General features: G+C 38.1%; 2 protein-coding genes across 3 annotated transcripts; both read left to right on the forward strand.

The window, feature by feature from the left end:
• Positions 1 to 1,792: 1,792 nt before the first annotated feature.
• LOC133528620 (uncharacterized) lies at positions 1,793 to 8,719 on the forward strand. The gene has a single exon (XM_061866066.1). The coding sequence runs from the start codon at positions 2,290 to 2,292 to the stop codon at positions 7,888 to 7,890; it is 5,601 nt and encodes a 1,866-aa protein (XP_061722050.1). The 5' UTR covers positions 1,793 to 2,289; the 3' UTR covers positions 7,891 to 8,719.
• Positions 8,720 to 9,640: 921 nt separating this feature from the next.
• LOC133528621 (intraflagellar transport protein 46 homolog) lies at positions 9,641 to 24,907 on the forward strand. 2 transcript variants are annotated; one of them, XM_061866067.1, is made up of 8 exons: positions 9,646 to 10,051; positions 10,128 to 10,239; positions 11,896 to 12,052; positions 16,753 to 16,919; positions 17,238 to 17,338; positions 19,844 to 19,956; positions 21,308 to 21,428; positions 24,727 to 24,907. In XM_061866067.1, the coding sequence occupies exons 1-8, from the start codon at positions 9,722 to 9,724 to the stop codon at positions 24,874 to 24,876; spliced, it is 1,251 nt and encodes a 416-aa protein (XP_061722051.1). In that variant the 5' UTR covers positions 9,646 to 9,721; the 3' UTR covers positions 24,877 to 24,907. The 2 variants fall into 2 exon arrangements, with proteins under 2 accessions (XP_061722052.1, XP_061722051.1); XM_061866068.1 differs by lacking the exon at positions 19,844 to 19,956 and having other exon boundaries at positions 9,641 to 10,051.
• The last annotated feature ends 1,933 nt before the right edge of the window (positions 24,908 to 26,840 follow it).

Raw genomic sequence — 26,840 nt, forward strand, 5'->3', positions numbered from 1 at the left:
GGCTCTAAAACAATTATTAGGCCCGACATCGGGACAGACTGCGGGGCCGATATCAGGAAGTCTGGATCAAAGAGTAGTATAAAGGGCCCTCCACATCCGTGCGCGAATCGAGGCGCGAAGCCGCGAACGCGAGTGTGGAGGGCCCTCGCGTCGATTTCGCAGATTATTCACGCCTTCGCGCCTTATTCCCCGTTTTTTGTCGGTATTTGGCCCGCGTCAAAGGAGATGCGAAGCGTGAACTTCCAAGACTCCACACTCGCAATCGCTTCGCGCCGCGATTCGCTCACGAGTCGGTTAATCGGTTAAATTGTCATAACCTTCTATGGCGGCTACTTGGTTATATTCGGTGCGAATAGGTGCGAACTTGATCAATCAAAAATCAATTTGACAGTTCCCAGTTTGAATCAGTGCCTTGCCGCAAACTAAATCCGATCAGCTGACGCTTCGGCGCCATCTTGCCGCGAACCAAACTGCGAAATCGCCGTGAAGTTGTGCGAGTGTGGAGTCTACGTCAACGGCTTTTCATATGCCTGGATGTAATTGGCCCTTTACGTATTTTGTATTAAAATCAAAGCCCCCTCCAGACTATGCGCGTGAATCGCGGCGCAACTTCGCGGAGCGAATATACCGCGACGTTGACGTAGACTCCACACTCGCACAACTTCACGGCGATTTCGCAGTTTGATTCGCGGCAAGATGGCGCCGAATCGTTAGCTGATCGGATTTAGTTTGCGGCAAGGCACTGATTCAAACTAGGAACTATCAAATTGATTTTTGGTTGATCAAGTTCGCACCCAATAACCAAGTAGCCGCCATAGAAGGTTATGACAGTTTACAGATTAACCGACTCGTGAGCGAATCGCGGCGCGAAGCGATCGCGAATGTGGAGTCTTGCAAGTTCACGCTTCGCGTCTCCTTTGACGCGGGGCAAATACCGACAAAAAACGGAGAATAAGCCGCGAAGGCGTGAACAATCTGCTAAATCGACGCGACGGCCCTCCACACTCGCGTTCGCGGCTTCGCGCCTCACTTCGCGCGTGAGTGTGGAGGGCCCTTTAGCAAAATTCTTTCAAATTTAAGTGCCAATTACATCCACACTTTATTAGGCCTGATATTAGGACCGGAATCGGGCCCAGGAAAGAGTATTTTTCCGTTTCACCAAACATCAGCACATCAACTTCTTCAACTTCAACATCACACAACATCGTTTATAATTTTTGAAATGTAAAAAAATGGTTTATATGCAAAAATATGAAACATTGAACATTTATGGCAATTAGAGACAAAGTTTTTTTTACATTTCAAATATTGCTAACGATGTGCTGATATTCCGTGAAACGAAAACGCTTATCAGACCCGAAATCGGGACTGATTTCGGGCCCGAAATCAGGAAGTGTGGATGTAATTGGTGCTTTAGATGGCAACATTAATTTAATGTAGTTCGTAAAGGTTGTTACGACTACTCAAATGATGCTCAAATAATAATAACGTCTTACTTATATCTAAATAAAATAAAAGATAATTTTATCAATTTATCATCGATAAAAAAATTAAAGATGTGCTGCTGAATTCAAAGCACCTCACAAACTTCATAAACGATACATACTGTGCGTGCAATTATATTGTATGTCTATGGCGTGCAAGCATGGTATCGAAATACAATATGTACTAATTCTTTCATATTACATCCGAAAAAAGCATGAAATACGTAATTTATGATTAAAAAAAAGTGCAATTTCAAGGATGTGTTATAATAATAATGATGATTCTCATTAGATTATTTAAAAAAAGATTGGTAGTGTAGGAGGGCTTTAAAAATGTGTGATGTTTAAACTGACACTACTGTCAGTTGAAATATAAAAAAGTTACAGGCGGATTCAAACAACGGTCGTCGCTGTGAATTCACGCTAGAGCCCAATCGCTTTTTGGCAAGTTTCCTTCGGCGCGCGCGTTACATAAAACGAACGTCGCACTGCGCGCACCACAAAAAGGATAAAAATAGATTTTCAGTGTGTGTTGCGCGCATTCAGCGCCGACATTTTTGTTTTCAAATGACATACATACCGCAACGACGCTCGTATTACGTATTAGAAATCTAAAGTGAAACTTACTGAAATCGGTTAACTGTAAACATTGTACTGATTTTTTGTTTGCATCTCGTCTCCTGATTGACGTTCAGCGTGGAATATAGTATTCATTGTGGATGTGAACGCGTTCGTGGTGGTTTACAGTTCCTATGGATTTGTTTGAGTGAATATTGTAGTGACAAGTGAATAATAAACTGTTAAAATGGCTCAGCACGCGGAGCCGATGGACATAGACGACGAAGGTGATTTTGATAATAAGGAAAACACATATCAACACAGCAATGTGCTTCCAAAGACTCCTTGCACTGAGAAAGGATATGAAGAGCTTGATGTGTCTGAGCTCAACATGAAGCTGAGGTATTCCATCACTCCGGCAGCCTCACCTATGTCCAAAAGTATGTCACATTGTTTAGACAACCAACAAAATAACTTAACAGATGAGTCTCTCAACAATACAGTCATAAATGATTATGAACATAATTTAACTCGTTCTTTAAATTCCACATTGAACAAAACTGCAGTAACGATGTCAAAAATATTACCTTTGCAAGCTTTGCCAACAGATGTTGATGGCAACAGGAATTCTGTTCTTCGATCTTTGGACCCTGAATCTGGCAATGACATTACTATAACTGTAAGTAATGAAAATGAAATTGACAATCTTTCATTTCCAAGCTCATCTTCCTCTATGGCTCAAACTCCTGAAGCAACTACTCCAACAAAAGAAATACCTAAGCATGATGGTGGTTCCCCGATCATGAGAGGGCTCAAGTCTGTGTTAAGTATGTTCAGATCCTCACAGAGCCCCATACCACCTGAGGAAGATGATCCCAAGGCAACACAGCCTGTACTAAGCCCTGCTGATGTACCACTTCCAGAATCTAAGCCTAGAGCCATTGCCTCAACCCCAAAGAGTGAGAACACTAAAGAAAAGAGTCTGTCCAGAAGAAACAGTCCACACAAAGAAAGCATAGTATTTAATGAAGATTTAGAAAAAGAATTGCAATGGAATGATGACTCAACTATTGTGTTCAGCAATGAGAAGATCCCAATACACAAGTTATTTTTCCAAGATAAGCCCTCCAAATCATCTATCTTGAATGAAAATGTTCCACAAGAAGATGCCAATTCTTCTGTTGAATACATGGATGTTTCATACAACAATTTGTCTATTGAAGACAAAACTTTAAATGGAACTGAAAACAAAAGCATAGTAAATGAATTAGTGGAGTCAGATGGAGAATTTATTGATTGTGAAACTACATTTACACAAAATGAAGCTAACTTAAACACAGAAGTGAATACAGCAAAAACCAATGATGGTCAACTTCCAAATGCACCTGAAAAAGAATTAGTGGAAAATGTTGCAACAGTTGTGGAACCATTTACATTAGATACAACTAAAGATATAATTAACTCAATAGATGATTTTCATGTTATTGTAGAAGGAGATCTTGGAAAGCCACTAGATTTTTCTACTACTGATATTGTTAATCAATTGTCTGGCCTTATAAACGAATCTGAAACAAGTGCAACAAATGTAATTTCTGTTGAAAATAAAGACACTGTACTTTTAGAAAAACATGATTCTTCAATTGTGAGTGATGTGCAAATCACAAATAAAAATTTAACAGAATTGCCAGAAAACCAAGTAACACATCCTGTCAACATTGCTACAGATTCCTCTTATGTAGCTACAGACCAGGTAAGCACTGAAAATAAGAATTTAGTTCATACAGCAGGTACTATTTGTCATACTATGGTGCCTCATTTAGTATCTGTTGAACCTACAAATGGTTTAGCCCCTGTTGATGATGATAATGTAACAACTCGTGGAGTTGCTTCTCCAATGCCATTTCCTGATGAAACTGAAACCACAAAGACATCAGAAGGAACAAGTGAAAATGCTATTAATTACCCCTCGCCAGTTGACATTCCTTTACCAAATGATGATGATATTAATGATAATTTAGATGAAAATATATGTAATGATTTGCAAGATAAAGATACGCTTAATGCAAGCACGTCTCAAAATGCGCTGATGGCAGCCCTCGATAAATCAATTGTCGAGGTAAACCCCGATGTAGAACATACGAAAGTTGAACCACAAATTGATGTTATCACTTGTCCACCTAGTTTATTACCTAGTGATGTTCCACTACCAAATAAAGATAAAGAAGATTTAGTAAAAACTACTATTCTGCACGAAGCTATTACTGTAGTTCTTGATCCTGCACATTCACCTGTTACTGAAAATCCTGACACTTCATATACTGATGTTATTAATAACGTAGTCAATATACCGATCACTGACACAACTGTTGACATTCCTGGTGTAGAAACTAAGACTGGAAGCTTAGAAGCTGATAACCCGTGTCCGCCCAGCGTATCTCCCACTGATATCCCACTACCTGGTGTGGATGACGACCATCCAAATGATACACAAGATTTAGCACAACAAGTTATAGCTAATGTAGCTGAATCGCTTCAAATTGTTACTGAGAAACCTGACCAAGTTACAATTGAAAACAGTAAAAGGAAAGTTGACACAAGTGCTGAAATTGCTGTCGTCATATTAGCAGATATTGATAATGTGGAAAGTGAAATAGTTGATGTTGCTATTGGGAACACAATGCCGAATTTAGGTAAAGCAGAAGAAGAACACATGGAAATATCTTTTGTTGAATGTAACAACGACAAACTTTCCGAAACTATGAATATGGATGTAAGTATGGGTGATGCAATCAAAACGGTAGAAGACACTAAGGGCCTACCAGAAAAAAGTAAAAAAGACACTCAATCATTTAATGTCATCCCTGAGTTATCTGAGACAGCTAATGACAACATTAAGTCTGCTATAAACGATATTGTTATTGCCGAAAATCTAGCTCAGAATCAAGAAAATAAACAAATATCGGACAGTGTTCAACTAGAGACTGAAAATAAATTTGTAGAAAATATAAATAAAGAAGTTATTTCAGGCACCGTCACGGACAAAGATTTGATGGTAAATGAATCAAAATCTGAAAGTTTTCCTTTACCTGAAACTGAAGTATCCAAATCCAAAGATGTTTCAGTAACCAAGATTGCGGTTGATAATAATGTCCAAACAATTGAAGGATCAAAAATACATGATAAAGCTCCAGTTATTCCGGATATAGTTAGCAACTTGAATACGACAAGTACGTTATCGATAGGTGCCACAGTACCTACAAATCCTAATGAAAAAGAAATATGCTATGGCAAAGACAATCTCGTTCATCCACTTAAACCAGAGGGCTTTCATACTACAATTCATTTAGATTCTACTTACAGGGCAGAAAGTGGGAGTGGGATACTGGGATGTGAAAAAAAAATAGATGAAGAAATAATTTTATCAGAAAGCAATAGTCCATTTGTATCAATGTCAGCTGAAGAGGAATTTGATCCTGAATCGAAAAAGAATGATTTTGAAAAAATTGATCATCCTTTTGCGACAGAATCGAAAGTGATCCAGTCACCGCCAATATCTCCTAAAATTGTTTCTAAGGGATATAACTTTAACTTTGATGACATTGATAATATCAATCCTTTTGCTACAAAAACTAAAATTAGAATGTCACCACCACCTGGTGCTTCTCCAAATAATTCACTTACGACAGATAAGCTTAACAAAACTGAAGTCTTAGGGCCTTCAAAGAGTGAAAAGGATGTCAATAGAAGAAAGTCAATGCCAGAGAGAAAGAAGCCTTTAAAAGCAAAGAGGCATTTAAATTCTAGTGTTGATACAGAAAAAGCTTCACCAAAAACAACTCCATCTAAAAACGACGATCTTAAAAGCCCTCCTAAAATCCAAATCAAACAAGAACAGCCACAGTTGAGCCAACCAGAACTAAACCAACATGACATCACCATTGTTGCTCCTGTCAAGGAAGAGGCTAACAATGATAACATTCATGTCGCTATACCATCGGAAATCATTACCCACCAAGACAAAGTTGGAAGAGAACCTACACCCACTCCAAGTTTAGACAATCCCAAAGATGAAACCGTGATAACAGAAGATAAAATAAATTTAACGCAAAATAATGAAGCTACGGTAGTTGAAGATGTTGTTATGAGTGCCAGTGATAAATCTCCAGCAAAAACAGATACGTGCTCGTCGGAGCAATCTACATATTTCTCTGCGGGCGCTTCATCTACTGAATTGACGGAATCGAAAAACGTATTCAATTTGCCTGAACTAGACAGTTCTAATCCATTCGTAACGAAATCAAAAATACGCCAATCTCCGGAAACATCATTTGTTGTTACAGAGAAAGATAGTAATGAATGTAATGATACTGTAACAATGGGTAATGAAGTAAAATTAAAAGAAGCGAATTGCAGTGGTTCGTCTACGACAAGTGACGAAAAAGATGTCACTGTCCACGAGGTTCACACTGAAGATGAAGATACTCTAGAAGGACCCTTCCTCGAAGTTGATGATGGCAACGAAGGTGAAAACAAACCCGAGTTACCCGATGATAAAGTAGACGTCGTAGATTTTGATAATATTCATCAGCAAGATAACGATGATGCTGCAGAAATGTTTATAGACGCAGAGGCATTTGAATTTTTGATGAATAAAAACAAAACAGATGAGGTCGCTTACAGTGGGAAAGAGAGCTTATTCCTCAAGTTTGATCCACTTTTTGCTAGCAGAGTTACTTCAGGAGGAGTGGCAGCTGTATTAAGTGATATAAAAAGTAAACAGATTACTCCAAAAAAAACCCCTAGACAGGCACCCCCCAAGGAAGTTAAACTGTTGTCATTTGAGAAGCCTGTTGCTGGACCTTCAGATTTGAATGGTACATATGAAGCACAAAGTGTAGTTGAGGAAAGATTCGATGACATGAACGTTACCGCGTCGAAGCCGATGTTGGCCGTCACGCCAGCTGTTAACCCAGTTGTGACGCCAAGAAAATCTTTGACGCCTAGTAGATCAAACAGACTTTCCATGACATTTACTTCACCGGCCATGGCAGTGATTGATAGGCTCCTGTCGTTAAGCGGCAACAGCCCGACAGCAGGCTTCGATACGACAGTTACACATGCTGACAGATCACATAGTGAGACAGACCAAGCTCTTACACAACTTAGAGAACTATTAGCTGAAAAGGAAATACATGTGTACAACTTGAGATGTGAAACTAAGGAACTAAAAGACAGATTATCAACTTTAGAAACTCAGATGAAAACTTTAGAAGCAGAGAGTGCAGAGAGATTAAAGAAAGTTAACAAATTAAATGAGAATCTAGCTGAAAAGACTAAAATGAACAGGAACATGGCGGCAGTGGTAGAAGAGTACGAACGGACCATCGCTAGTTTAATATCTGAAACTGAACAAGACAAGAAACGGTTCGCAGAGGAACGAAATCAGCTTATTAGAGATAGGGACGAGCAGACAGCGCATCTTGCCAGCATGGAGGTCTCTTTCAATGACCTCCACAGTAAATACGAGAAGAGTAAACAAGTGATATTGGGTTACAAAACAAATGAAGAAGCGTATATAAAGTCTATACAAGAATTTGAGGAGAATCTCGCGAAAATGCACACGAATTATGAGCTGCTGAAACAACATGCGACTTCGAAACTTAATCACGCGAACCAGGAATTAGAGAAAATTAATAAAGCTCACGAGGGGGAAATTTTGAAATTCAACGCTATGCTGAAGCGTAAAGAAGTGCATATCACTTCGCTAGAGGAGAGTCTCGCGCAGAAAACCAAAGCGAACGAGGAACTGACTGCCATATGCGATGAACTCATCAACAAAGTCGGTTGAACTAATTTTAGTCGTACATAAACATTAATGTTTTATAGTTTTCCTGATGTATGAACAGATTGATATCTCGGGGCTTGTTGCTTGTGTGCTTATCGTGAGTAAGCACTGCCAATGTGAGCTGGTCTTCTTGTTTCAATGTGCCAAATGAAATGTACATCAAACAAATTTCCCTCCTGATTTTAAGACTGCAAATTGTGATAAAAATTCAATTGGGTATAATCCGATGTGTGACCATTGTTTATTTATTAGTTCGCGTATACGACGTAAATAAATAGTTCTTTTAAATAACGGAATCATGTGCCTAACACGTTTTGTATTATGCTGGTAATAATGAAAATGTGTTATTGTGTCAATTAATTGAATATTCTTCCGTATCAATCAATTTTCCTTAGATATTTTATATTGTGAATAGTGTATATTTTTGCATGATTAGTTGTATTTTTGTAATTTTAAAATATTTATGCCCAGATAACATATTTTTGCGGCAGTAACTCGTAAAATTCATCTTGATGCCTACTCAACATATTTTTATAAATTTGTACTGATGATACTGTTTTTACTGATGATAATTTTTATAGACATTTTGAGTGTAATATTAGCGTTGTCGGATCTCTCATCAAAAGGATTATGTCTAGTATATTTTTATATATCAATACTTTTTAACAGTGTTTCGTTTCATTCATATACCTAATTTAGAAATATTTTTAGAAAGAAAATTGTACAAGTTTGAGATTTGAAATGGTATTTTATCCGCACTTGGTTCAATGTTACAATATGTTTTGTATTATAATAGATTATTTTAGCTATTAAAGTTCTCGACTTTTTTAAATCATTGTTTCACTTCCATGAAATTTGACTCCATTTTTACTAAAAGTTAGTTATTTAAACTCAAACGGGACTTTATAGTGCACTTTCTTTTATTATTTAATGTGTCCTGCCATTTCGAACGTGACATGAATATTGAAGTTCTTGGTTGCCACCAAGCAGGCTCTAAAATAATTTAGGTAACTAAGTAGGTACTAGATATTATTTTTTATGATTTTAGCAGTTTATGTATGCAAAGTCAGCAGCGTAAGTAACTAAGCGGGTCGGGTGTCAAAATAATGTGCACATAGTCTTATTCTCTTAACAACAAAGTATACATTTGTTTTCGTGTCTTTTACTGTTTTCATTCTAAATTTAATGCTCACGGCCGGTACTAGGCAATATTTAGTCGCGCGATTGTGACGATAGTTGTATACGTTTAATTATTAGATTATAAATAACATTTTTGCATTGTCATCCGATTTACATATGTATGCAAAATTTCAGCAAAATTGGTAAATGGGTCTAATTTAGCTTCCACCCACACTAAATAGGTAGGTAACTAACAAACCAACATATTAACAAGGCAAGTTAAATAAAAGCTTGTAAAAATTTGCCGCAATATTCTTATGTAATAAAAGTTGAGGGAAAAGTTGAAATTTCTAAATTATTGAAATTATGTATTTTATTACTATTTTATTTTATTCAAGCACAAAAATCATTCCATTAAAACAACATGTCAAAACTTAAAATCTAAAATAAAAACGTATGTACATAAAAGACAAAAAAACTTTCTACATTACTTATTCATGTTGTTAACTGTACTTGTTCTTAAGTTAAGCTATCATTTAAGTACAAGGTTCACTCTATTTTATGATTTATGAATGTTAACATGTCATATTTTGAACGGTAATTTACCGTCGGTAAATGCATGTATGATACACCAACACGTTCCCCAGTACCATGCCGTGCCAAGCTATATCAGCGAGCCATTATTTTTAACAAAAAGTCCTAGTTTCCGAGGGCAATGCTCGGCTCTTTTTGCCCAAGAACTCGACCAGGGAGGTTCGCTCGCGAGCGCGTTGCCATGGCAATGAGGGACAAACACTGTCAAACGTATCACGAGGAGAGCGAAGTTATCAGCGATCCTGTGCGGGTTATGTATGACGAAACAGTGGAGGTTAACGCTAGGGAAGTCGATAGTCCTTCTAGCTCTGACGAAGAGGTGGTAAAAGCGGCCATGTCCAAGTTCAACCCCCCAGCGCGTCACACGGCGCGACACGATTTCGACTCGGAAAGCGAAAGCGATTCGGACCCTGAGAATGAGAATTTCTTAAACAATATCAAGAGAGATGCGGTAAGATTATATCTTTAATTATATGTGAGATTGTTTGTTATCTAATTGTCCGTTTATGGTCGATTGTGTAATGCAGAGTCCGGAACGGAAGCCGCCCGAGAAAGCTGAGCTATCAAAACAATCTTCGAAGGATGAGAGCGTCAAAGGCAGGTCGACGAGCAAACGTGCGGATTCTTCGGAAAATTCAGGTAAGAAAGTACCTAATAAGAGCAATCAGCCCTCTTATATATGAATTGGTTTGTAAGGTTTTTTGTGTACGTTTTTCATGAATTAAGTAGCTAATTTCTTTACTTCAAATGCACTTGGCTATTCACTATTTCCGCAAGTACGCAGGTCCTCCTTAGTTCACTTGGTTGAAAATGTTGAAATGAATATTTTAATGAGAAAAATACTCAGTTTATTTTTTTTTTGTTTTACTTTTTATATGTATTTTACTCATATTCTTTCTTTTCCTTATCTTATTGTGTATATATAGTTTTTAACTAAATTGTCTGTTTCATACATTTTGGCTGTCTGACCTAGACATTTTCTATGGGAGAGTAATTTTTTTTTGCGATTTCTGGGTTGGTCCCATAGTAAAAGTTGGTTAGTATGACCTATATATTCACCCTGTAAATGATTGCAGGCGACTAAATTAACGTCCTGTATACATGTAATTGAAGTTACGCATTGTTGTTTTTCCTGGCAGCTTTTTTTTCCTTGTTCTTGACTATACTAGTTACTACGCATTAAGATGAAAATACTAACCTGGTATCTGTGATGACGAAATGTATCTTATTCTTCACATCCTCTGTCCTTTACGGTGTGTAATGTAGGTAAACCAGCATGTAAATGGAGCCGAGACTTGGCGTAGGTGTATAAAGCTATTGGCAAAAACTTACCGTTATTCACTTTTGATAACGGCTGCCAAAAATGCATTGTGTTTTTGATTGGCTTTTCATACCGGTTGCCAAACTCTCGTTACACTAATCAATTGATCAACTTTGTACCAGCATATTATATTAGTAGCTTTTAGTTCAACATAATTATGCATACGTCCATAGCTGATTTGGCAAATGAATCGATTTTAAACATACGAGTTTCATTATTTCGTATTAAATACTTCCATTGTTTTTTGTTTAGTGGGCGTTTTATGTCTTGTTTTTGTTGAGTACTTTTAGAGTCTGCTCGGAAAGAGAAGAGTCGTAGAATGAATGGGGCCCAATACATTTCACGACTCTTCTCTTTCCGAACAGACTACCTAATTATTTTAGAAATATAACTATGCTTTAGCGATACTTCTGGAGCCACGGCGTCAGGCGCTAGAGGCAGAAGTTTTCTACGCTTAAATTCTGTAAAAATGTAGCTATCATTACAAGTACATAAAGGAATCAATAAAATTGTAGTTGTAGATGAAACTGAAATCCTTAACTAATAGTCTACTAAAAAAATATATGGCTGTAAAATTTTTGCGTCCTATTGGTCATCCTAAATATCGTTGGGCGGATAGAGTGAAGGCAGATCTCCGTGAGCTCGGCGTCAGATCTTGCGTCTATTTTTTTAATTAAGTTCAGAGTTTAATTTTTAAAGAATAGGCTTCCAGGGCATCCTAACCTAGCTTCAAAATTACTGAATAAGACTGAAATTGTACACAGAAAATTAATGTGTGATTAAATGAGACGATGGTCTCCGAAACCCTAATTTCAATTCCTACATACATGAATTGAATACATCAAAACTGATTATGGTGGTTTCGTTACTGACTGGAAGTTGTCAAGAGAAAAAAGTTTTTTCAATATTTCCGCTTTTTTTTACTGATAAAATTAGTTTACCAGACATTAGTATAATTTTCTTAATTGATGTAGAAAGCGACAGTGCAGAGCTGGGACTAGACCGGCCGTTAGCCAGCGGACGGAAGCGAATGGGGGTGGTGATACCAGCAGAGGGAGCCTATGATCCCAAGCAGTACCAGGACCTGAAGGTGCCTGCTGACATGGAGAACATCTTCCAGTACATCATGAAGTGAGTAACAATTTGATGGTTTATTTTTATATTAGGTACTCATATTACCCTACCCTACTCATAGTATTGTGTTCCTGCCGGTGAGTAAGATTATCTGAGCTCAACGAGGGTGCGGAGTGTTTGTGTTGCCTAAAAAATCCAGAAAGTCAATTCAAATTTAATAATGCTAATATATTTTTATAAAAAAAAATTCAAAGTATCTTACAAGTGTTAGGGTCGGCATCACGCATTAACTCCTCTGGAGTTGGAGGTGTACATAGGCTACGGAAACTGCTTCCCATCAGGCGGGCGTATGCTTGTCTGCCACCGACGTATTAAAAAAAAGGTACAGAGAATAACATATCAGAGAGAGCTAATGATAATGATGATGAGAGTTAATGAATGATAGAACAAGGTTTGTAATAAAGGAAAAATTCACTGCTCCGGCGCCGGATGGGAAACGCTTTTATAAGCATGAAGGATTTAGTGGAAATATTCGCGCCCCACGGACGTCTCGGCATTTCGGTTAGTTCCCGATTCGCCGGATTCTCGTATACTCGGATTGTGACGTCCTAAAGTAAATCTGGCGAAACAGCAATCCGTCGAATCGGGAACTCACCGGCAGTTCCGATGAGCGGGCTGGTATCCCAAAGCCTAAGCTGAGAATTAAAAAAAAATCCTTAGTTTCCAAACTAATGTGTAATATTTTCGATGCTTCCCAAAAGAGGTGTGTTCAGCAATGCTCCTTTTTAAGTGGTGTCCATCTTATGATCTCCATTCACACTCGTGCACTGCTGTTATCTGATGATTGTACAGTATAATTGAATATTTTTTCCTTTAATAATATAAAAATAAACGGCTCTGTATTTTTTTTCAACGGCAATTTAACTTTTTACCGTTTATTAGCGAAATCACCGAAGCGTGTCGGAACATGGCGGCCCACTAAATATTCAGTAGTTGGTTATAAATGCCGTTTACAGCGTACATTATTATCTGAATGCATGGTTAAGATTCGATACAACGGCGATACCGCTTTGTGGTGGTAGATATATAGATGGTATTAGGTACATGCTTAAGTTAATTTATTGCAGTTCATTAAGAGGCAACACGAGTGGTATTTTCTCCATTCAAACGTACTCGACTGTTTAATCCGTGCTTTTTGAAGCCAGAGCAATGATTTTTTCAACACAGATTATTATTATTAATATCTGTGTCGGACTGTTTTACTTCAAATATTCGCAAAAACGGTCTAAAGAGCCTAACCTAAAAAGCATAACCATCCGACAAAAATAATTTCAGTACCATTTAGATCTCAAAATTTGATTACAGTAGGTATAACTGCACACCAAGAATAAAAATAATGTGTACGATTACAATACGGGCACTCAACGTAAGTGCCATGATTTCTGTCATATAATTTCATACAATAAATTCTCGGTGCCATCTCGAAAAATGGGCCTCGATATGCAGTAAGCACTTTTTGTGCAATATTTACCTAAAGACATTTTTTTTACCTACTTTGAATATTCACCAAAAATGCCCAACGTCTTGTAGCAGACAAGTTTCCTGAAACCGAGTCGGTTCGTTGACATTGGCTTAAAAATGTTTTCCGAGTTGTGTTGATATCGGACGCTTCCTAACAAAAACACAGTAACAACATATGTGTTTAGTATGCAGTTATAACTTTTCTGTTTTAACACGTTACATGAAGTTGAGCTGCGTAAACATTCACCTACTTACAACGTGACGTATTTTGTTTTGAGATTGAAAATAAAATTCAAAGCATTTCAGTTGATCTTCTGAGTCATTAACGGTCATGATAATGACGAGCATATTTGCTTAAATCAAAACGTATATAATGTACAAGACATACAAGATGGAAGAGGCTGTCTCACACGACTGGCTACTCGACATAGTAAGCAAAATTGATTTACTCTTGTATAAGTATTTACTTTAATTTTATTTATCATTTAAGGTGTTGCTCTGTCTTAGACTAAATATTGCGTGCAACGGTAATTAGGTCTTAAATTCGAGAGCCGAAGTTATGAAAGGAGACGAAGTCGAGTTTTGTAAAGACAGGCCCGAGGACCCTTATTACAGAATACATATTTACCTCCGCGTGTAGTCTAAAGTTGAAAAAAAAGAAACACTCTTTATTTATACTCTCTACTAGAATATCTTTCGACTGAAGACTTAATGAACGAATGGTCAATAAAAAAATAAAAATAAAAATAAAATAAAAAATTCGTTATATAAAATGACACCCTAAACTTGTATTAACCAAACCAAACACAAATATTTATTAATAACAACCATGTTACTAGTCGATATAATTAACAATTATACAATAACTATAATTGATGACAATGTACATAATATAAAAATAGTTATTAATTCCAATCGTTTATCAGGCAATACGTCGAATGATTTTATGTGCATGGTAGTTCAATAACATCTACAGTCTACAGTATAAAGTTAAATCAAGAAGCTACTTGCGTAGCCTGACCTTAAGTGCTGCATCTCTGATATAAAGCCCGACCAGAAATATATGATCATTGTCAAGAGGGCGCTGTTATTCTTATGTTTAGGGTGACAGTTCAGTTTAGTATGAAAATCTTAGTTCCAATGAAATTCCGCAATATGGCGCGTGATCATATATTACTGGTCAGACTTTACCTAGGTAGTCTGTTGTACACCGACCGGCCCATTATGTATAGACACCTTACAGACGATAGTGTATGATTAGGCGTTATGACTCGGTAGTAGTATTTATCTTTCACATATATCATATCAGGGTCATCCTAGCTCAGTTAAATCTAAAAGTCTAGTCATCTAGACACATAAAAGTACTACGTCACATCATTTCCAGCTCCATTTCATTGCATCGCATTGACCGCCCGCGCACTGCCGCTCCACTGACCGCGACAACTAAAATTAGACCGTGTGCTCAATGAGTTACAGTTTAAATTTAATTGAACTAATTAGCGGCTGTGTAGGTAGACTGTGTCACAGTTAATTCATTGATCAGGATTTTATTAAAGCAGGTTAGGGCGCATTATGACCCCCTCGCGAATTTCGATGAACGGAACGAACCCACTAAATCTACAAAACGTTCCGTCAGAATACAAAATTCCCTTTCTCAAAATAAATAACCCCGTTGCAAAATAGCACGATGAAACATACCAATTATAAACCTCTTCAAATTATGTTTTTATTTAAAAAAATAACGTTTTCGCAGCGATTTATGTTAAAGTGACTGGGAATGTCACTCAAAGCAAAAGGGTTGATTTTGGACCAAAGAGAATTGTAATAGAGAGGTAAAGTCTAAGAAAAAAACGTGCCCCTTAGTTTGACATCCAAAACAGATGGCGCTGTACTGCACCATATGTTTTCCGGTCACTGAATTGTCAAACGCAACTTTCGACAATCAGAGTTACCGCAAAATGTATGTAGCTGTAAAGCGCCAGCTCGTTTACCTGTCTAAATTCGAAGCATGAAATTGTCTTAGATTTTACACATCTTACTCAATCAATGTATCTTTGTTTAGGAGTTTTGGTCGAAACAGACTGTTCGCATTCCAGCTTCACTACATGCTCATCCTTTCTCGAGCCCGGCGATGACCAAATGCTACAGTTGACAGAGTATTGCAATTTTCTGATTTAAAGTCAAATTGCTGGTTATATTTTTACTTTGGTATTGCATTTGTCAGCGTCGGTGACAACTGGCGTACGGTATGAATTAGTGGGTTTATTTTAACTGTATCTACATTAGACTTTCAACAAGGGCGACATAAGATTTAGTGGCCAACATTTTTCAAACATTTTGATTAAATTAAATCTTAAAACCAAAACTTTTAGGTCGATTTATCAGAGCTAACGTAAATGTATTGGAGCAATGAATGAAGTAAACTGGATAAAACAATATGTAGGACAGAACGATAAGTGTTATTTGTCATCTACCTAATGTATTTGTAGGTTACGCCATCGTACCTAACCTGATTTATTTTTTATTGGTTCACCAACAACTGTTTACACTTTGTAAGTTATAAATACAAACGTTTTGACTATTAACGCTAAGCGTAACAATTACTTATAGGTAAAAACCACATGCATGAATGTACAGTATTCTTATTTTTTGCTAAACAGGAGCGGACAGATTTTTTAAATTGATATGCAGAGTCAAAGTGTATATCCATTACGTGGCTACAGCTATTTACTACCTTGCATAATCTAGGGACAGGCGAGTTGGCGCCGTGGACCGTCCGTCGAAGCGGGAGGCACAGGGGTGTTATCGGGTTGCGGGGTATTCTCATTGGAGCACGGAAGTGCAGTAGGCCTAGCAGTTGCGGACAGTCTATATCATTATTTAATAATTTATGCAAAAACATTGCATCAGCGATACTTCGGCGTAGCATCAGCAATGGTTCATGAACAATTGACTTATATATTTCCTACTTCGTAAAGTCGGGCCTTACGGGCACCAAGAATGGTACCCGCACAGCGGTGACACCGCTGTGCACGAATGCAAGCCAAGCGTGTAGTCTAACGCAACTAGTTTCGACCAATCGCGCGCGTGATGCGAACTCATCAACCAATCGCGTTGTAGCATGTTCGGTCGGAATTATATCTTAACTTTTGAAATCTTTGGCATGAACAATTTGCATCGATTTCATGCATCTTAAAAGTTTAAATCATTTTACTAAGACATTACTTTGTTCTCAGATACACGCCTCAGAAAATCGACATCGAGTTCAAGCTGCAGCCGTTTGTACCGGAGTACGTCCCAGCAGTAGGCGACATTGACGCGTTCCTCAAAGTCACCACGCCTGCGCGCGGAGTACGCGGCGAACAGCTCGGCGAACAGTTCTTAGAACACATCGACAACTTGGGTAAGTGTGTTTTAGATGGGAAAAGGTGGTGATGCTCGTCATGTTACCACTGTTTAGCCGCTTACTCAACAGTTAGAACCTATTCACAACCTGGGTAAGCGTGTTTTCAAATACGACCTACATGCTATCTTCAAAGTAACTATGCCCGCGCGACGTTCGCAGCGAATCGCTCAGCGAACTGTTCTTACTCGTATATAGGAACATATTGACAATATGATCAGTTGCGTGTTTCAAACCAGCTCAGTGTTACCAATGTACTAAATTCAACAGAATTCAAAATTTCCTTACAATTGTCAATAAATCGCAATCGAATTCCAGGTCTAATGGTGCTGGACGAACCAGCAGCGGAGCAGAGCGAGTCGGCCTTATTGCACCTGCAGTTGCGAGCGCTATCTAAAACAAGCGCCAAACCCACCATGGTGAGTTGAACACCTGGAAACTTTTGACAATGGATAACTCCAGTGTTCTGAGTCCTGACTGACACTGCTTTGACTACATACTTCAAGCATGCCGTTTTAGGGTTCCGTATCAAGGTAAAAAGGAACCCTTATGGTGCGAGTCTGTCCGTCTGTCTGTGGCTTTGCTAAATATCTCGAGAACTACTTACGCTATCGATTTGAAACTTGGAATAGTTATGCACAAGGTTAACCCAGACTCGTTACAATTTTGGTGTGATGTTAATTTTGATCCATGAATCCAGTGGATAGGAATGCACTGAATTCATTTAGTGAGCTCTGGATATTTTACTCAAAAGCACTCCGGAGTGACATTTAGATGTACTCTGTAATCACGGGTACATAGGTATCGGTAGAGTATAGATTGTAATAAGGTAGATAATTATTTTTGTTAGTTGTGATTATTTCACAGGCTGGTCTCATCGGAAGATCGGCGCTGGAAGTCGCCAGCAACATGCTGAGATGAGACCATTACGTGGTTCTCCTTTTTATGTCTCTCTGTCTTGTATAATTTTCTATTTTGTGTTTGTGCTTATGAATTATTTCTATTCTATTTTATTATAATGAAGACATCAGTGAATGTGATTTAAGTGCTCTATATTCTATCGTTATTAGTGTAGGTTTTAAGGTTCTGACGGAAGATCAGCGCTGTGGTCTCCGCAGCATTTATGCTGAGTCAGCGCCTATTCTTTACCACAACACATGACCCTCTACTAATATCTCTATTAATCTAAAAATAAGACACGTAATACATTTTTTACACGTAATACAAAGGTTGTCTGGAAGAGATCGCTCTGTAGCGATAAGGCCGCCTGTTGTTTACCTCTATCTTTATGTTTTTTATGTGTTTCCATGTACATTATTTTCAGAGGTTGTGCAATAAAGAGGATTTGTATTGTATTGTATTGTATTGTACATTGTTATTGATATTAGTGTCAAATTGTATGTTACTTTTTCTTTGTCTCTTGTCAATTTTCTTTTTCTCTTGTTATTTGTTTGTGTCACAAAGCATGTAAGTTGTGGTTGAATAAAGATTTTATCTATCTATCTATCTATCTATATTAACTTGCTGTTGGTACAAAAAAGAGGACTAACTACAAAATCCCACTGCCATTGACATGTTGTGTGCATGATCTCAACGCTGGCGCTGCTAGTTATAATACTAAGTACAATGGTATGATATTTGTTTGAAACCCGCCGACGGTGCGGCGACTGCGGTGAGATGAGCGGAACGGCGCCTATCGCGTTACACGTAGCGTCGTGTTGAAAGCCTGTCACTGTCAGACGTTGACGGCTTATGCTCTAATTCTCGATTCGTACAGTCAGCGTCAAATACTTTGTAGCAGTCAAAGTAGCCAAATAGTTCGGTACACCATACTAAATATATGGTGTACCGAACTATTTGGCTACTTTGGTTGCTACAAAGTATTTGACGCTGACTGTACAATACATGCGTGAGAGGAGATTGTACGGAATACCATTCCTTTAGTATTTTTTTATATTACGTTGGTGGCAAACAGGTATACGGTACGGTACTGGTGGTACGCAGTCTCCGTAGTCTATGGAGGCCTGCAACGCCTGAGTAAGTGGGCAGGTCGAGTCCGAACAATTTCATGACAATTATGGTACTCTTATAGGATGTATGTAAGCATTTTCACCACGTTGTGACTACTTGTGACCTAGTCGGTGCAAATTTTACAAATTTAACGTAGCCCGACTCTAATACCTACCTACAATGCAATACAAATCTTCTTTATTGCACAACCTCAGAATAAATGCACATGGAAACACACCTACGTACTTAGGTATTTAAACTATTTCTTTCTATCTTTTTTAAATCGTAGGCTTTTTAACACTCGTTAAAAACAGGTTAGCACTAATAGGCTCTACGGACGTCATCGATAATTGTATTTATGATGACATATTCAATAGTTTTATGATACCTTGCCGATCGATCAAACGCCGCAATGTATTCGTTAATAATCGTATGCGATAACAATGAGGTTTGTAGAGCCCATGACCTAACTCAACAGTATCATTCTATCGTGTGCCAACATATTTATGGTTGTGCTGTTAAATGGTGCGCAGCGCATAAATTGGAATAAATGCCTGTTAAATTGTTTTTCTCTGCGTTACATTGACACCAGCAAACGAGACGCATCGGTTTTAAATTAACTACTAATTATACGAAACAGTTCGATGGAGTATATAAATAAAATAAGACCATGTTTTCGCCTTATACAGGTAGGTATCTCCACTTTTTTTTGTAGATATGGATAATTCAGGAACCTGCATGCAATATTCGATACATTGCTAACTCCAGAGTATAACGCAATGTAACGAAAATCGGGGACATGGGACTTTAGTTAAGAATCCAAGTGATTCAGATAAGGATCGGAATTACGGAACATTTAGAAAGCAAGAAGTATATATAGATACTTATATAAGGAAGTTTTTTTTAAACTTCAGGTGACAAAGAAGCTGGAGAACGCTGAGAAAAACGGCAAAGCGCTCGACCGCTGGATCAAAGACGTGAGCGAGTTGCACCGAGCCAAGCCGCCGCCCACCGTGGCTTACTCACGGTACGTGTGCTGCAGTTCGTGTCATCCACGATGACGCGCAGATTTGTCACATCTAACCCTTACTAACATGACTTATTAAGAGTAAAGGCACGCGTCATCGTGAATGGCACGATCTATAAATGAACGTTTAACCTATTGAACGTCACGCCTATCGTGCACGGCGTGCCATCGTGAATCTTGTTGGAATACACGAAGGTTGATATTGGGGTAAACGAGCGCGTCAATTCACGACTTTGCCGGAAAAAGAGTTAAATTAGGGCGACCACGTAGTAGTATAAATATTGGGCCAACGTAGGCTACGGGACGCAACTATACGGAGGAATTATAGCAATATTGCTTGCTCCTTTTAACGCAAAACCGCATTGTACTCGGCATTGAGGCCGTACACTTAGGTTAGACAACGGTCACAAGTACGCGAAAAGGACCTTACCTTTCCTTTTATATTGTTTTGTGTTGTGTTTATTTGTATTGTTTTCGAGCTCTTGTGAACTTTTGCGTTATTTTGCTCTTGCTGTGGTAGCCACGTTATGGATCCCGGTCGATTTAATACTAGTGAAACTAACCGTGAATCATTCAAAACTGTTACGTCACTACGTGCTTAGAAAAAGAATTATACCAGCAGACTATTACTTCTCACATTATAAATTAACTTTTAGATAAATCAAAGCGCGCTTCGCTAAGGGAGGCGCTCTAACTCTCTAGTGCCATGATAACCTTGAAAACGAGTACCATGACATTCACAAATTAAATTCACGGTCGGCGTCTTGGGTTCCAAAATCACCCCTGTAACCCTCTAAAACCAGTGATCCGAATTATAACGGCCTTTACGAAAAAATGCATGTCCGTCATCTGGGATCAAAATAGTCGAAATTTTGACGAATAAAATCTATTTATCTTTATGTGCATGTAACTCCTCCGGAGTTGCAGGCGTACATAGGCTACGGAGACTGCTTACTTTCAGGCGGGCCGTATGCTTGTTTGCAACAACAATATGTACTGTCTGCTTAATGTATGTGTAATTTTACTATTCCTCTAATTACTTCGTGCACTACCCGTTACAAAAAAAAACTTCCTCTACCCTAAGGTTGTCTGGAAGAGATCGCTTACAACGATAAGACCGCCTATTGCTATTTCTTTATATTGTAAATCTTTAAATTTGTTTTCTTTGTGTTGCAATAAATAATATTTGGTTACTTACACTATTTTTACCCCCACGGACGTCCACTCTTTGTGGACTTCTAATGATAGCTATTGAGTGTTGCCTCGAGTAGACCTCATCCGACGACTCCTCGCGACTAGTCGTCCGTCCAAAGGCGAATAACTTTTTAATTCAAATAATTATAATTTCCAGAAAGATGCCCGACATCGACACGCTGATGGAGGAGTGGCCGGCCAGCGTGGAGCGCGCGCTCGACGCCGTGGGCGTCCCGCCCGCCGGCCTGGCCTGCTCGCTGGCGGAGTACGCGGACCTGGTATTGTATTATTCACTGTACAACGTACAACATGACGACCGGTCTGGCCTAGTGGGTAGTGACCCTGCCTACGAAGCTGATGGTCCCGGGTTCAAATCCTGGTAAGGGCATTTGTCCGTGTGATGAGCATGGATATTTGTTCCTGAGTCATGGGTGTTTTCTATGTATTTAAGTATTTATAAATATTTATATATTATTTATATCGTTGTCTAAGTACCCTCAACACAAGCCTTATTGAGCTTACCGTGGGACTTAGTCAATTTGTGTAATAATGTCCTATAATATTTATTTATTATTTAAACAACTGTGGGTAGCGCTGCGTTTCCACTGGATATGTGTGAGGATGAGTAGCGAATGTTTATGTTTGTTTGTTAAGAATTAATAGAATATTGTCCACTAGAGCTGCGCTGAGCGACGGTAAGTAAAGTATTTCTATTGGTTCTTAACAAACATATCCCTCGCTACGCATTCTCGCATATCTCTGGGGGAAACAGCTTAACGCAGGGGTCACAAAATGGCGGACCGCCGACCTTTTTTTTTACTTATTCAATAAGCTCAAGTAGAAACGGACCGCGATCATTTTATTTAAAAAACTCCTAGCCTAACGTTTGCCTACAGGCAAAGAGAATGTGGACGTGGATTGTCAAAGAAAATTTTGTAGCCGCAGTAAATTTACTGCCATCTACTCAACAGATTATTAAAACTTTTAGATCCAAGGCCAAATGTATGGCGGGACATGAAAACGCAATGCAATTATAGTTTGGTATAGGAAATCTTAATTCAACCATTACAGCCGACGGATAGAAAAGGAATATGTTGTAATGTGTGCACATTGTTGAGATAAATACTTACCTATACACCTTGTACCTAAGATGGACTACTTATCTACCTAATACATACAGTGTGTCCCTAGCCATTGGACAAAGCCGAAATGTGCATATGCATTAGGGTATTTAGAACCAGTGTACAAAGTATTATAACAACCGGTGTAGCGGTTTCGAAGAAATTAACAAATTACCATATTTTACTTTGGAGCAGCCTGTATGTGTTAGTAGCTCCTAAGGTAATATCCTAAATGAATAGTATGGAACCTCCTTCGACCTTTTTGATTATTATTTTTATTTATGACACTAATATATAATAAGCTTCTGACTTTTGAAAAATGTCATCATTATCAAATATTTCGAACAAATTGTCAAAAACACTGCCAAAGATTAACACAGTGTGTTTCTTTTTGTTGTCGATTATTTTGTTCGCTTTTTTTTTTATCTTTTGTTGAATGAATTGAATGAGATGAGAAGTAACCCTACGTGGGATTTCAGGGTTTGTCCAATGGCTAAAGTCACCTTGTATTTGTATCTATGAACTGCTGTAAAAAGTATAAGTAGTATTTTATGCAACAGTTGTATAAGAATGTACCTCACACCACTCGCCTTTTTTGACCTACTTATACAACGTTGCATACAATACTTTTCCTACGAGTCAACAAAAGTAAATCTTAATTTAGGTAAACAAAGCAAAAGTATATAGCCAAGATACGCGATTTGTTAGACCTGTACCCCAAAAGCATAAAATTGTTGTAGTAATTCACCGAATCGCATTTCACCTTGAATGAAAAAGATATCACTGGATTTTTTTTACTTGACGCACTTTTTCCCGTAGCCTTTGACATTAGTATAATTAATTTGTAGTATTTAATTTTTCGTGTAGTATGTTACCGAAGAGGCATTTCGCCGCGATCGACGTTTGTTTGGGACTCTATTTAACTTGATACGTTAATTTGATGCTTGCACTAAAATTAAGTGTTTTTTAAACACGTTTTGTACTTGTAGGATTAAGCCTCAAGTGCTATCAAACTCATTAAAATTTTATCTATGTGACGTTGACGTTGCGTTGAATCACGTCGCCAATACAATACACGATCGAGGTGAAATGCGACTAAAGTAATAAACGATTGAGTCACAACGCGATGTTTAAATGCACGGTCGAGGTGAAATGCGACTAAAACTTATAGCCACAAGAAAAAAAAAACTATTGAGACACAATGCGAAAATTAAATATGAGATCGAGGTGAAATGCGATTCGGTGAATTACTACAACAATTTTATGCTTTTGGGGTACAGGTCTAACAAATCTCATGAGGCCCTGGTACTTGCTCCGCGCTAAATTAAATTTTTGGACAGTTTTTTCTCGATTTTGGCCCCAGTAGCCTATGGAGACAACAAGCAACGCTAAGCGGTCTTCGTAGTCTATGGGTGTTGCTATATTACGGGTGTCACATGCGTGTTTCTGACTTATGAAGCAATTGTTTCTACTATGCAACCAAATGAATATATTGTAAGTTGGCAGCAATGCACTTAGTTTGCAACTGTATCAGTTTTGATTTTGTTAGGTTGGTAGCCATTAATCTCAGTAACGTTATAGCGATTTTAAAACACAAGTGCTGTTATGAGGAATAGACAATATATACTTTTCTTGAAACATTTAATGAATGTTCTTATATTCGTGTTAATGAATGTATAAATGACAGATAACAGTAGAGGAGTAGGAAATAGTATTTACTTCATAAGTCAGAAACACGCATGTGACACCCGTAATATAGCAACACCCATAGACTACGAAGACCGCTTAGCGTTGCTTGTTAGTCTCCGTAGGCTACGGTGGCCAAAATTGAGAAAAAACTGTCCAAAAAATTAATTTAGCAAGTAGCAAGTACCAGGGCCTCATGAGTTACGAGGAGGTGTCGGCGACCGGCCGGCCGCGGCCCGGGGCGGGCCGGGCGCGTAACAAGGTATGCTCGCGCGTCTTGGCTATATACTTTTGCTGTAATTTGTTTACCTAAATTAAGATTTATTTTTGTTGACTCGTAGGAAAAATATTGTATGCAACGTTGTATAAGTAGGTCAAAAAATTCTCGTGGCGTATTCCTTTACAATGTTCGCCTACGCCTTCGGCTCCGGCTCACATTGTAACTCACGCCACTCGCCTTTTTTGACCCTGACAGTTGTATAACTGTTGCATAAAATACTATTTACTATGCAACCAAATGAATATTTTGTAAGTTGGCAGCAATGCACTTAGTTTAAAACTGTATTCGTTTTGGTTTTGTTAGGTTGGTAGCCATTAATCGCAGTAACGTTATAGCGTATAAAAGCACAAGAGCTTTTATGAGGAATAGACAATATAGACTTTTCTTGAAACCTTTTATGTATGTTCTTATATTCGTGTTAATGAATGCATAAATGACAGATAACAGTAGAGGAGTAGGAAAATGAAATAAAGGTATTTGTATCTCTAGGTGTGCGGCGTGTTCGACATCCCGGTGGCGGACGCGTCGCTGGCGGCGCGCGTGGCGGCGCTGCACCTGCTGTTCGCGCTGTACACGCACGTCAAGAACTCGCAGCTGTACGCGGAGCGGCAGAACGAAGAGAAGGACAGCGGCGGTTAAATCATTAACTTAATAAATATTTGTGTTCATATTTATTGTCTTTTTTTGTCTCAGGTATTTCCATCATTTCATTATTCCAACGCGCTTTCATCGAGAAACGGAGTAACTAACCTAACCTAAGCCAAATCGAGCTTCGTCTGTAGCCTTTTTTAAACGGCGGTGACATTTTAATTTTCACTTTTCATGCTCGTAAAATTGTCATTTAAGTCGCGTGTAAACGGCATAAAATTGCCCATATTGCATAGGATGAGAATGATTCGCTCTATGCCCTTGTTGTATAATCTACTATTTTGTCATTCCATGCCATTGAACTTTAAGGCAAACCCGTTTTTGACAAAAATAACTTGAATCCCAATAAGACAAAAAATAAATATCTTCGTAGCTTAGAATACCTCGTTAATAGACACAAATCACCAAAATATAGATACTTTTCCTTTATTTTTTTAAATACTCTGAAAAAAAAAACAATCAGTCAAATTTTGAGATATAGCCATATTCGGGGTAGCCTATTATCCTCAAAATAAATTAACATTTCACTTCATGAGGCTTAAAAACTATTTACATACATGCCATGCAATTGCGCCCGTGAGCAATGAATTAAACTTACATTATTTACAAATATCACACCATTAGCCCATGGAATTGGTACATTTTACCTAACATCAAATGAGGTAGTTCTGTTTTTTTTAATATGTTGGTAATGATGAAATGGTAATAACAAAACCAAGTTTTTCACCTCGAAAGCCCTTGGGATCATTGTAAAGTACATAAAAATCATTAAATTTGAGGATTTTTCTGTTTTTGTAATATTTTTCCACTAACAAGGAAGGGTACCCAACTACCCGACTCCGATTTGATTCATTTTGATATATGTTATAGAGTAGTCTAAAATAACGGACACGCATTTTTCTTTAGCTGCCCAAACTCAACCTATTGGGAGAAATTGTCCTCCAAAGTACTAAAAAGTTACTAACCTAACCTAACATTAAGACAAAAGTCACTATGCACACTTTTAAGAAGATAATATTTGAATTTTTTTCTTAATTTATATTTTTTCTTATTTATAAAATTTAGTCTTAATATGCCAAATAGTTTCTAAGATACGCCTTTTGAAAGGTTTGCAAAATTTTGAACTAACGGTAACTGCAAAAAAGGTTGTACAGTCAGCGTCAAATACTTCGTAGCAGTCAAAGTAGCCAAATAGTTCGGTACACCATATATTTAGTATAGTGTACCGAACTATTTGGCCACTTTGACTGCTACGAAGTTTTTGACGCAGCGCGAACAGCAGGTGCAGCGCCGCCACGCGCGCCGCCAGCGACGCGTCCGCCACCGGGATGTCGAACACGCCGCACACCTAGAGATATAAATACTTTTACAGTTCAGTGCAGGGAAGCAGGACTCAAATGCTCAGCTGTTTGCAACTACAGCAAAGGTGAATCCTGCGAGAATATACAAGACCGGAGATGTGTGCCGACATTGAAAAACAATTCATTGATAATCCACCATCAAATGACAATTTCGACCGGCCTGATCAGGTTGACGAAGAAATGCTACCACACACGCTGGCCCCAAGAGGAGTGTTGTGGATTCAAAGGACCAGCCTGATTTATTAACGATATACAAGAGATACGAGTTATAATAATTTCCCTCGCTGTACTGTACAGTCAGCGTCAAATACTTTGTAGCAACCAAAGTAGTCAAATAGTTCGGTACACCATATATTTAGTACGGTGCTATTTGGCCACTTTGACTGCTACAGAGTATTTGACGCTGACTATACATTATACACACAATGATCCGAAGGGCTTTCGAGGTCGAAAATTTGGATTTGTCATTACTATTTAATCACTACCAATATATGTAAAAAACAGAACTACCTCATTTGATGTAAGGCAACACCTCTTTTTTGGTATGACTTCCATGTATTACATACTTGCATTAAAAAGGAATGAATCCTAGTT

Source organism: Cydia pomonella, chromosome 19 (assembly GCF_033807575.1).
Source record: "Cydia pomonella isolate Wapato2018A chromosome 19, ilCydPomo1, whole genome shotgun sequence".
Lineage (NCBI taxonomy): Eukaryota > Metazoa > Arthropoda > Insecta > Lepidoptera > Tortricidae > Cydia > Cydia pomonella.